The following is a 12,500-nucleotide window of genomic DNA, read 5'->3' on the forward strand; positions in this document are numbered from 1 at the left end:
TCTGGGCAAAAATAATACACAAATAGGGTGCCATTTTGGGCGTCGCCCTCAATTTCGGTACGCCCCCGCTCTCTCCCCATCCAGGCGGGATTTCCATAGGCTCCATTACACACGTCGGCCACTTTCACAGCTGGGTTTCTGTCAGAGTAAGAGAAGGCTGTTTACCTGTGCCTTGAGCCACGACGAATGGTCTATCTAAAGCCATTAACATATTCACATTAACATGTGATTTGATCTGGCTTTTTGTCCTGCTAAGAGTGTCATCTACAGTCATGTTTAGCCACTAATGAACCATTGGGTTCCCCTTCCGCCTGATCACTGAATGTTTTTCAATTGACCCATCTATCAAGTGAGAAAACCCTTCCTCCGCAAGCCTCGTCATGTCTCCATGAGGACATGATATAGTTCCCTAGCAACATCCTTACTCAGTGAAGATACTCTATCTGCTCAACATGATTTAGGTTGGAGCAGAAACCTGCATAATCACTTAGGCTACAATCGAGGCCTAATGTTGAGCAAACTGAGCATTTCCCGATGCTCTTATGAAACCACTCTTAGATATCTTGTATGTTAACACATTGAGGTTTACATGACATAAACGTGACATAAACATGACATAAACGTGACATAAACGTGACATAAACCTGACATAAACATGACATAGCCTTGACAAGATCCCAAACAACCAGCGTGGGTACACATTCACATGCATTTCCCCTCTAGCCCTCTAGGGGCACTATGGTCACCTCACCTCACCTCAGTGAAGTTCATGACCTTCAAGAACCAGATGGTGAACTTTTCAACACTCGTATAGCAGTGCGCGGGTCAAACCACCAGCCTTACAATAAGCTACCTCTCAGCACACAGTCACACTTCCCCTCCAGACCTCCAGGGGGCACTATGGGTAACTCACCACGGTGAAGTTCATGACCTTGAGGATCCAGATGGTGAGCGCCAGGTTGACGATCATGGTGACCAGGAGGAGGAGGATGAAGAAGTAGAGGCAGCGCTTCCTCCAGCCGTAGATACCCACCGGGTAGGCCTGGGCACCTTGGTGTACCCGCTGGCTCAGGGTGTTGGGCTGGGCCGCGAGGATGTACTGCTCCTGGGTCATCTGGAGGAGGAGGAGAGAACAGAAATAGGATTCAAACCCACAGTCTTCCAACTGATGAAGCACTCCTCTAACCTCTAGGCTGTCTGCTGCCCTCTGGAACTTCCAAGATGGAGATCAGGTGCAGTGTGAGCAGAGAGGGCAGAAATGGATGGGGGATGAGGGTAAAGACAGACAGAGGTGACAAAGAGATTAGGGATGTGAGGTTGGAGGTTAGCGGAGATGCAGGGAAGCAATGGAGTAGAAGGTGTGAGCAGGAAGAGGGAGACTGAGAGGTTAGTGAGGGGAGAGGGGATGAGAGAAAGGGTTAGGACCAATGGGACATAGAAAGAGAGAAAGGTTTAGGACCAATGGGACAGGGAGAGAGAGAAAAAGTGTTAGGACCAATGGGACAGGGAAAGGGTTAGGACCAATGGGACAGGGAAAGAGAGAAAGGTTTAGGACCAATGGGACAGGGAAAGAGAGAAAGGGTTAGGACCAATGGGACAAGGAAAGAGAGAAAGGTTTAGGACCAATGGGACAGGGAGTGAGAGAAAGGGTTAGGACCAATGGGACAGGGAAAGGGTTAGGACCAATGGGACATGGAAAGAGAGAAAGGGTTAGGACCAATGGGACATGGAGAGAGAGAAAGGGTTAGGACCAATGGGACAGGGAAAGAGAGAAAGGGTTAGGACCAATGGGACAGGGAAAGAGAGAAAGGGTTAGGACCAATGGGACAGGGAAAGAGAGAAAGGGTTAGGACCAATGGGACAGGGAAAGAGAGAAAGGGTTAGGACCAATGGGACAGGGAAAGAGAGAAAGGGTTAGGACCAATGGGACAGGGAAAGAGAGAAAGGTTTAGGACCAATGGGACAGGGAAAGAGAGAAAGGTTTAGGACCAATGGGACAGGGAGAGAGAGAAAGGTTTAGGACCAATGGGACAGGGAAAGAGAGAAAGGTTTAGGACCAATGGGACAGGGAAAGAGAGAAAGGGTTAGGACCAATGGGACAGGGAAAGAGAGAAAGGATTATGACCAATGGGACAGGGAAAGAGAGAAAGGATTAGGACCAATGGGACAGGGAAAGAGAGGATGGGAGGCAAGAAAGAGGGGTCAAGGTTAGAGAGAGAGAGAAGGAAAGGAGAGGAGATGGATGAAGTGAGACGGAAAGAGGAAGAAGACGACAGAGGAAAGGAGGAAGAGAAGGTCAAAGAGAGGAGAGGAGGGATGGGGGAGGAGCACAGGGAGATAGAAAGAATGGACAGATGACAGAGAGAGAGAGAAAGACAGAGAGAGATGCTATTTGGCCCTAAACAGAGAGTACACAGTGGCACTGTGACTGACCCAAACTTAAGGAAAGCTTTGACTATGTACAGACTCAGTGAGACTAGCCTTGCTATTGAGAAAGGCCACCGTAGGCAGACCTGGCTCTCAAGAGAAGACAGGCTTTGTGCACACTGCCCAAAAAATGAGGTGGAAACTGAGCTGCACTTCCTAACCTCCTGCCCAATGTATGACCATATTAGAGAGACATATTTCCCTCAGATTACAGAGATCCACAAAGAATTCAAAAACAAACGCAATTTTGATCAACTCTCATATCTACTGGGTGAAATACCATCACAGCAGCAAGATGTGTGACCTGTTGCCACAAGAAAAGGGCAACCAGTGAAGAACAAACACTATTGTAAATACAACCCATATTTATGTTTATTTCTTTTCCCATTTGTACATTAACCATTTGTACATCGTTACCACACTGTATATAGACATAATATGACATTTGTAATGCCTTTATTGCTTTGAAACTTCTGTATGTGTAATGTTTACTGTTCATTTTTATTGTTTATTTCACTTTTGTATATTATCTACCTCACTTGCTTTGGCAATGTTAACACGTTTCACATGCCAATAAAGCCCCATGAATTTAATTGCATTGAGCGAGAGACAGAGAGAGAGAGAAACAGAGAGACAGAGAGAAAGAGAGACAGAGAGACAGAGAGAAAGAGAGAGACAGAGCGAGAGACAGAGAGAGAGAGAGAGAGAGAGAGAGAGAGAGAGAGAGAGAGAGAGAGAAAGAGAGAGAGAGAGCAGTGGATAGAGCAGAGATAGAGAAGACAGGTGGTGTGGAAAGAAAGCGAGGGAGGGAGGGAGGAAGGCAAGATGAGAACGGAGAAAGAGAGTGCGAAGGAGAGCGGGAGAGTGAAGATAAGAAAGACAGGAGAGAAAAGCCATTCGTTCTACTGCTTGAAGAGCTGAGGATAGGAAAGATACCACTCTGCCAGGCCTCTGGTATCTCCCTGTAGATCTCTAGTCTATATTGCTGGGCTCTGCCTGGATTCTCACTAAAGTCTAACCGGGAACTATAGAATCCATTCGACACATCAGCGAATGCCCATTACCCACAAGCCCATAGAAAATGACACGGTGACGTAGAATTAGCAATAGTGTTCGGCAGCGGTGTTCTGCTATTGGAGATTGCAGACATTCTCACTGGCATTTTCACTGCTTGCCCAACTTGATTGTTTGTGTAAACAGCATGACTGTATTCTACCATTCAGAATGCTGTGCTAGAAGTCCAAAATGTCACTGCTATTTCCTTTTAGTGCCTATGGGCCTTGGTCTAAAGTAGTGCACTAAAGAGGGAATAGGGTTTTATTTGGGATGGAGACATTGCCTGGGCTCAACAGGTCAGAGCTGCTTCATAGTCCCGGGACTTCATGTGGCTATAAATATCTAATGAGCAACGCATTAGAAGTGAAGAAACATTACTTCTCATTCCCACCACCTCCTCCCTCAATCTGTCTCTCTCTCTATTTCCTCTCACTGTTTGTTGACACATATGTTCCTTTTCTCATTTCTCGTCCTTTTTCTGAACGTCCCTAAATGTGACCGCATCTCTCCACTCCCTCTCTTTCCTGCTCTCCCTCTTTACCTCACTCCTCTCTCTATCCATCTCTCCTCTCCCTCTCTTTCCTGCTCTCCCTCTTTACCTCACTCCTCTCTCTATCCATCTCTCCTCTCCCTCTCTTTCCTGCGCTCCCTCTTTACCTCACTCCTCTCTCTATCCATCTCTCCTCTCCCTCTCTTTCCTGCTCTCTCTCTTTACCTCACTCCTTTCTCTATCCATCTCTCCACTCCCTCTCTTTCCTGCTCTCTCTCTTTACCTCACTCCTCTCTCTATCCATCTCTCCTCTCCCTCTCTTTCCTGCTCTCTCTCTTTACCTCACTCCTCTCTCTATCCATCTCTCCACTCCCTCTCTTTCCTGCTCTCCCTCTTTACCTCACTCCTTTCTCTATCCATCTCTCCTCTCCCTCTCTTTCCTGCTCTCTCTCTTTACCTCACTCCTCTCTCTATCCATCTCTCCTCTCCCTCTCTTTCCTGCTCTCTCTCTTTACCTCACTCCTCTCTCTATCCATCTCTCCTCTCCCTCTCTTTCCTGCTCTCCCTCTTTACCTCACTCCTCTCTCTATCCATCTCTCCTCTCCCTCTCTTTCCTGCTCTCTCTCTTTACCTCACTCCTCTCTCTATCCGCCTTTCCCTCTCCTTCTCTCTTTCTTTCTATTAATTGATCTCTCTTTTCCCTCTTAGTCTCTCATTCCTTTCCCATCCATCTCTCTAGCTCTCTCTCCATTTCTCCATCTCCCTGTTACGCTCTCTATCACACTATCCATCTTTTACACCTCTCTCTCTCCATCCATTTCTCCATCCCCCTCTCCCTCTCCGCTACCTGTATGCCTCTCAACCCCTCCACCACCAACCCCATGTAGTCTCAATACATTTCTCAAATTGAACTGACAAGGAGTGATCCATCACGCCCGGGTCTCCCCGCCTGAGGCTTTCCAACGGAGCCGCAACGTGACTTTATTAACGCCTTAACAGCCAAACGCCTCTGCTGTCGCGGCAACCCAGGCGCCGCCGCAATCCAATCAGCCCGATAGCGTCCTGTGCTGCATCACCACATCTTAGCAACCATTCAAGGCGGGAAGGCTTTAGAGAGGAAAGTAGGGGGGAAAGAAATGGGAAAACTCACAGAGAGTGAGGTTGGTTGTTTGTTTTGAGGGGGTGGTGGAGGGGGAATTTCCCAGAATTCCCTGGGTAGAGATATATGGAGGGAACGGGATGGAAAGGAAAAGGGAAGAGATGGAGGAATGGCTCAGCTGTAAACCATTGATGTGGGAGGGAGAGGTGAGTTATATTGGTGAGGTATAGTTGAAGAGGTGTGGAGAGGTCTGGGTTAAAGGTACACAGATGACTCATAGAGAGACTAATGTTAAGGGTAATGATACTACATCGTCAGTCAGATACCTGCAGGAGGCGTGTGTGTGTGTACCTGCCTGCCTGCGTTCGTGTGTGTGTGTGTGTGTGTGTGTACCTGCCTGCCTGCGTTCATGTGTGTGTGTGTGTACCTGCCTGCCTGCGTTCATGTGTGTGTGTGTGTGTGTGTGTGTACCTGCCTGCGTTCATGTGTGTGTGTGTGTGGGCGCGTGCAGGTGCGCGACGCGTGTGCGTGTGTGTGTGTAATGACTCATGCCTCAGTCAGAGAGGAGTAGTGAAGGCATCAAGGGACAGGAAGTGATCCAGCCAGCCAAGATGTAATGCTATTTTCTCTTCCTGCAGATTGCCCTATTGAATCCCATTCCCCAAATGGAAACACATCTCCTCTGATACAATGACTCAGAGTACAGGTGATTGAAGGTGTGTAAGAAAACACTTGATGCACCCCAAATAACACCCTATTCCCTACATGGTGCACTTTAAAGGGAATACAGTGCCATTTGGGACACCGACACAGCTCATCAGAGAACTGGGAGGGAGATAATGGTGTTGGGAGGGGCAAGTGACTTTTCCTTGTTAAAGACAGGAAAAGAGGACGGAGAAGAGAAAGTTTTGACTAGCTTGTATATGTGGTTGTTTTATCTACCTTAGTTGAATGCACTGACTGTAAGTCTCTCTGGATAAGAGCGTCTGCTAAATTACTAAAATGTCAATGTACCTGTTAAAGACGCAGTCCGGGATCTTAAGCTCAACAAATTCGTAAAAAAATATAATTTGATTCGTAACATATCATACGAATTGCAAAACATTATTATTTGACAGTTCTTAGGAGGATGTAACATATCAAATTAAATGGATGACGTAGTACACATTTGGATGACGTAGTACACATTTGGATGACGTAGTACACATTTGGATGACGTAGTACACAATTGCATGACGTAGTACACATTTGGATGACGTAGTACACAATTGCATGACGTAGTACACATTTGGATGACGTAGTACACAATTGCATGACGTAGTACACATTTGGATGACGTAGTACACAATTGGATGACGTAGTACACAATTGGATGACGTAGTACACATTTGGATGACGTAGTACACAATTGGATGACGTAGTACACAATTGGATGACGTAGTACACATTTGGATGACGTAGTACACATTTGGATGACGTAGTACACATTTGGATGACGTAGTACACAATTGCATGACGTAGTACACATTTGGATGACGTAGTACACATTTGGATGACGTAGTACACATTTGGATGACGTAGTACACATTTGGATGACGTAGTACACATTTGGATGACGTAGTACACAGAAAGCGGGGACCCGTTTTGGACTGAGGCTTTCAAAACTACTGGCTGGAATAATACAAATGTTCTGGAGCGTTACTTTAAAAACTGACAAAGGGATGAACAATTTTGTTCTTTGAAAGACTGTCGTCTTTTGCGGTCTTTCGTATCGTGTACGACCTGCCTAACAGACATCGGGTTGTACGGTGGAGAGGAAAAGTCATATGTTAACTTCCCTGACTAGCGCACTCGTCCTGTCACACCAGATATGTCAATTATGTAACATGTTTCCTCAATCGATACCGTTTTCAACTTGCTTCCATTTCACGCAATGACATTCGGCAGAGTTTGAGCACACACGGCAAGTCACATTAAACAAATCAATACATCTTTTAAAAGGTCACAGCAGTTGCTGCTGTAACTCAACTTACGGTAGAGAGGCAGACAGTGCAGATTTGTGGCTAATTCAACTTTGCCGTCACAAGAGTGTGTGTGTGTGTGTGTGTGTGTGTGTGTGTGCTTGCATGTGTGTGTGTGTGTGTGTGTGTGTGTGTGTGGTGTGTGTGTGTGTGTGTGTATGTGTGTGTGGTGTGTGTGTGTGTGTGTGTGTATGTGTGTGTGTGTGTGTGTGTGTGTGTGTGTGTGTGTGTGTGTGTGTGTGTGTGTGTGTGTGTGTGTGTGGTGTGTGTGTGTGTGTGTGGTGTGTGTGTGTGTGCTTGCATGTGTGTGTGTGTGTGTGTGTGTGTGTGTGTGTGTGTGTGTGTGGTGTGTGTGTGTGTGTGTGGTGTGTGTGTGTGTGCTTGCTTGTGTGTGTGTGTGTGTGTGTGTGTGTGTGTGTGTGTGTGTGTGGTGTGTGTGTGTGTGTGTGCTTGCATGTGTGTGTGTGTGTGTGTGTGTGTGTGTGTGTGTGTGTGGTGTGTGTGTGGTGTGTGTGTGTGTGTGTGTGTGTGTGTGTGTGTGTGTGTGTGTGTGTGTGTGTGTGTGTGTGGTGTGTGTGTGGTGTGTGTGTGTGTGTGTGTGTGTGTGTGTGGTGTGTGTGTGTGTGTGTGGTGTGTGTGTGTGTGTGTGTGTGTGTATGTGTGTGTGGTGTGTGTGTGGTGTGTGGTGTGTGTGTGTGTGTGTGTGTATGTGTGTGTGTGCAAAATGTACACATGTAGGATCTGAATTTGATAAACTTGTAGTGTATTTGAGTTTAAAAAGACGTCTAAAGTTTGTCATTTCCACTTTAAAATGTCCGACTTGGGGCCTCCCGAGTGACACAGTGGTCTAAGGCACTGCATCCCCAACGGGCGGGTGCAGAAAAGGGGGGTTTGGCGGAACATGTTTCGGAGGACACATGTCTCGACCTTCACCTCTCCCGGGCCCGTTGGGGAGTTGCAGCGATGACACAAGATCAAAATTGGATCGCAATTGGATATCACGAAAAAGGGGGTAAAGTATATAGGAAAAATAAATAAATCCTCAAACAACTCACTTCAGCATCTGACTGTAAAGAAGCAGTGTCTCCTTCCCAAGATTCCCTGATGAACCTCCCCTGTGGTAGGTTTCTAGGTGTGTACTGTACTATGTCCTATGTAATCACTGTCATTTTCATATCCAATTAACACCTCAAACAAGGTCTAAGGCAGGAGGAAGTTGGCCAGGGAAACTTGGGAAGGAGGACACTGCTTCTTTACAGTCAGATAACGGATGCTGAAGAGAATTGGTTTGATGATTTTAAAAGGAGGGAGATGGAACTGGTTGTCGAGGAAAGTAGGCTACGTCTCACTGTGAGTAAGTGTGTGTTTGTGAGAAGCTTCTAAATAATAATGCAGCTGCTATGTGTGTGTGTGTGTGTGTGTGTGTGTGCACGCGCGCATGTGCGGACATGTTAAGGTTACGTTCTCGTGTTAAGACTAGGGTCAAGGTTAGGATTAGGGTAAGGGTTAGGTTTAGGGGTTAGGGAAAATAGGATTTTGAATGGAACTGAATTGTCTGTTCCCACAAGGTTAGTTATACAAGGTTGTGTGTGTGTAATTAATGTCCATTAATTATAAGTCAAACAATAATTCACAGTTCCTGTTGCTGCAGGATTATTTTCCTGCTGTGAGAAACGGTTCAATTTAAGATCAGATACTATTGACAACTTCTCACTTTTTCTCTCCCTGCCTCCCCGTCCATCCCCTCCCCACCCCCTCGCTCCACATCAGATGTTTGAGAAAATCAAACCTCCTAGGCTGAAGTAGCCCTGCACAGGCTATCATCAAACAAACTCAGTTCAGCATCCGTTATCTGACTGAAAAGAAGCAGTGTCCTCCTTCCCAAGTTTCCCTGATGAACTTCCCCTGTGGTAGGATTCTAAGTGTGTAGTGTACTATGTACTATGTAATCACTCTCATTTCTATATCCAATTAACGCCTTAAACAAGGTTTAAGGCAGTTGGTAGTTGGCCAGGGAAACTGTTACATCTGCGCCTGCCACGCCCTCTACTGCTCATCCTGTGTCTCCCTAACCTGCCGCCACTCCCACAGTGCTCTCTCCCTTTTCTTCTTTGTGTGTGTGTGTGTGTGTGTGTGTGTGTGTGTGTGTGTGTGTGTGTGTGTGTGTGTGTGTGTGTGTGTGTGTGTGTGTGTGTGTTTGTGTGTGTGTGTGTGTGTGTGTGTGTGATTGTGTGGGCGGACACAGGTGTGCTGGAGGCGGAGCAGATCCCCACCAGCTGCAATCTGCTCCATAATCAAGACCTCTACAAACACTCAGCCTTGCCTCTCCCATGCTGCCAGATTGTAATCTTTGCTCAGTCAGTCTCCATTTTTGTAGCTGTTACTTCCTGCTTAGATTCTGTTTTCGTGTTGTGTCTGTTTTCCTGTGTTTGATGCTGTTTTCCTCTTCTGCTCTGACTCTGGTCCCTGTCTCCAGTCTCACGTCTCGTCAGTCATGCTACACTGTCCTGGACCCCCCCCACTCCACTGCATCCTTGGATTCCTCTCAGGACCTGCTTACCCAGTCCCAACTCCCCTCGCCCCAGCCTTAGGACCTGCTTACCCAGTCCCAACTCCCCTCGCTCCAGCCCCAGCCTCAGCACCTGGTTTCCTGCAACCCACCCGAGCTTCCCCTGACCTGCACTCCATCTTCCCCCTGTGTTTCAATAAATACCTTGGTTACCTCATCCCAGTCTCCTTATCTGAGTCTGCTCTTGGGTTCACCTGCTCCGCTCCGCATGACAGAAACTTGGGACGGAGGACACCGATTCCTTTCAGTCAGATAACGGATGCTGAAGAGAATTGGTTTGATGATTTTAAAAGGAGAGAGATGGAACTGGTTGTCGAGGAAAGTAGGCTACGTCTCACTGTGTGTAAGTGTGTGTTTATGAGAAGCTTATAAATAATAGTGTGTGTGTGTGTGTGTGTGTGTGTGTGTGTGTGTGTGTGTGTGTGTGTGTGTGTGTGTGTGTGTGTGTGTGTGTGTGTGTGTGTGTGGAGCACGGGGAGAAGATGTAATACAATGTGTTTGCCTGAATCCTCGTGGCCCCGTGAAACTGATAAACAGCCATGATTCTAGACTCATTATCTGAGAATTTTTCACGACTGAGTACTGCACAGTTAAGGATTACATGACTCAATGCTCACCAGGCTCACATTCTCCATGTCTTTAACAGTGTGAGGAACAGCTGTGTGTGTGTGTTTGTTTTCTGTCACACATGATATCACACCAGATTGTAATCATGGAACTATTACACACCATACAAGCTATAAAAACAGACATTACTGCAGGGCAGGAGAGGGAAATATGTTGGTGTCTAAGATCACTAAACATTGAGAAATTGGCAATTTTAGGCCCTTTTAAGACCTACACATCTCCTGCAATTAGTATGATTATTTTAACCTTTATTTAACTAGGCAAGTCAGTTAACCTCTAGGGGATCGGTAGTCTTGATACAACATTTTGAACAGATATGCAATGGTTCATTGGATCATCCTAAAACGTTGCATATAAACTGCTGCCATCTGGTGGCCGAAATCTAAATAGCGTCTGTGCTGGAATAATACTCTATGACCTTTCTCTTGCATTTCAAAGATGATGGTAAAAAAAAAACAAATTTTTGTTTCTTTGTATTATCTTTTACCAGATCTAATGTGTTATATTCTCCCACATTAATTTCACATTTCAACAAACTTCAAAGAGTTTCCTTTCAAATGGTATTAAGAATATGCATATCCTTGCTTCAGGTCCGGAACTACAAGCAGTTAGATTTAGATGTCATTTTAGGTGAAAATTGTAAAAAAAATAAAAAGGGTCCAATCCTTTAAGAAAAAAAATCTTATTTACAATGACGGTCTACACCAGCCAAACCCAGACCATGCTGGGCCAATGACGGTCTACACCAGCCAAACCCAGACCATGCTGGGCCAATGACGGTCTACACCAGCCAAACCCAGACCATGCTGGGCCAATGACGGTCTACACCAGCCAAACCCAGACCATGCTGGGCCAATGACGGTCTACACCAGCCAAACCCAGACCATGCTGGGCCAATGTCGGTCTACACCAGCCAAACCCAGACCATGCTGGGCCAATGACGGTCTACACCAGCCAAACCCAGACCATGCTGGGCCAATGACGGTCTACACCAGCCAAACCCAGACCATGCTGGGCCAATGACGGTCTACACCAGCCAAACCCAGACCATGCTGGGCCAATGACGGTCTACACCAGCCAAACCCAGACCATGCTGGGCCAATGACGGTCTACACCAGCCAAACCCAGACCATGCTGGGCCAATGACGGTCTACACCAGCCAAACCCAGACCATGCTGGGCCAATTGTGCACCACCCTATGGGACTCACAATCACAGCCACTTGTGATACAGCCTGGATTCGAACCAGGCTTGTATCACTGTAGTCTGTAGTGACACCTCAAGCACTGAGATGCAGTGCCTAAGACCTCTGCGCCACTCGGGAACCCACTGCAAGACCTTATGATCCGTAAATTGTACATGATAGACAACATCTTGGTGTTATTAAACTCCATAGTGTGCTCTAATATCTAGAATATGTCTAGACTCTTAAATACAAATGTTCACAATCATTTATTCAACATCTAAATATTCATATGAATATCTCAAAACTACCCTTTTTCATTGTGTTCATTTTAAGACATATTGTTTGGAACAATAAACTCTACAAGTACATCCCATTTCCAGAGTTCTGATCAATGTTATGAGCACCACCAACGCAGTGAATGGATTCAAACTCCTGCTGCTAGTCATTTGCTGAATATCAATGTCTATGTACACAGTAAAATGGGTCATGTCATTAAAAGTACCAGAGAACCACTCTGGAAGTTTGATGTGTTTCAAGAGTATTTTGTTCCAAACCATATGTCTTAAAAATAAGATAAATCAAAATGGGTAAATATTCATATTCATATTTATATTATTGAATAAATGAATGTGAATGTGTAAGTCAGAGTCTGGACATATTCCATCAGTTAGATCACATTATAAAGAGTATAATGACACCATGATGTTGTCTGTATCTGTCTAGGTGAGATGTCTAGGTCTAACAAGGGCCTAAAGTGGCAACTTTCATCATGATTTTCAAAAAATAAATGTATTGTGATACAAATATAAAAAGCATGTTAAACATTCTTTCACCCAATGAAGTTTCTATGTGAGAATTCCCAGAACAATCTGAGATGCCAGAAATATTTCCCGCTGGGCTGGCGTGGAATGACCCTGCAGTGGACAGTTCTTTACTTCTGATAAAGACTTAGAACACTACACACAACACATATTTGTATTCATTTCTACTGCATTTAACACTTTTGTCTAAAGCGACTTACAGTAA

The 12,500-nt window shown here is 45.7% G+C and overlaps 1 protein-coding gene across 1 annotated transcript in view; it reads right to left on the reverse strand.

Annotated features, from left to right (window-relative positions):
• The window catches only part of LOC139419720 (zeta-sarcoglycan-like), a 288,649-nt gene that overhangs the window by 189,453 nt on the left and 86,696 nt on the right, over positions 1–12,500 (reverse strand). Inside the window, exon 2 of the mRNA XM_071169707.1 lies at positions 914–1,114. Within this exon, the coding sequence (XP_071025808.1) occupies positions 914–1,114 (201 nt within the window). The remainder of the gene's footprint in view (positions 1–913; positions 1,115–12,500) is intronic.

This window comes from Oncorhynchus clarkii, chromosome 10 (genome assembly GCF_045791955.1).
Source record: "Oncorhynchus clarkii lewisi isolate Uvic-CL-2024 chromosome 10, UVic_Ocla_1.0, whole genome shotgun sequence".
NCBI lineage: Eukaryota > Metazoa > Chordata > Actinopteri > Salmoniformes > Salmonidae > Oncorhynchus > Oncorhynchus clarkii.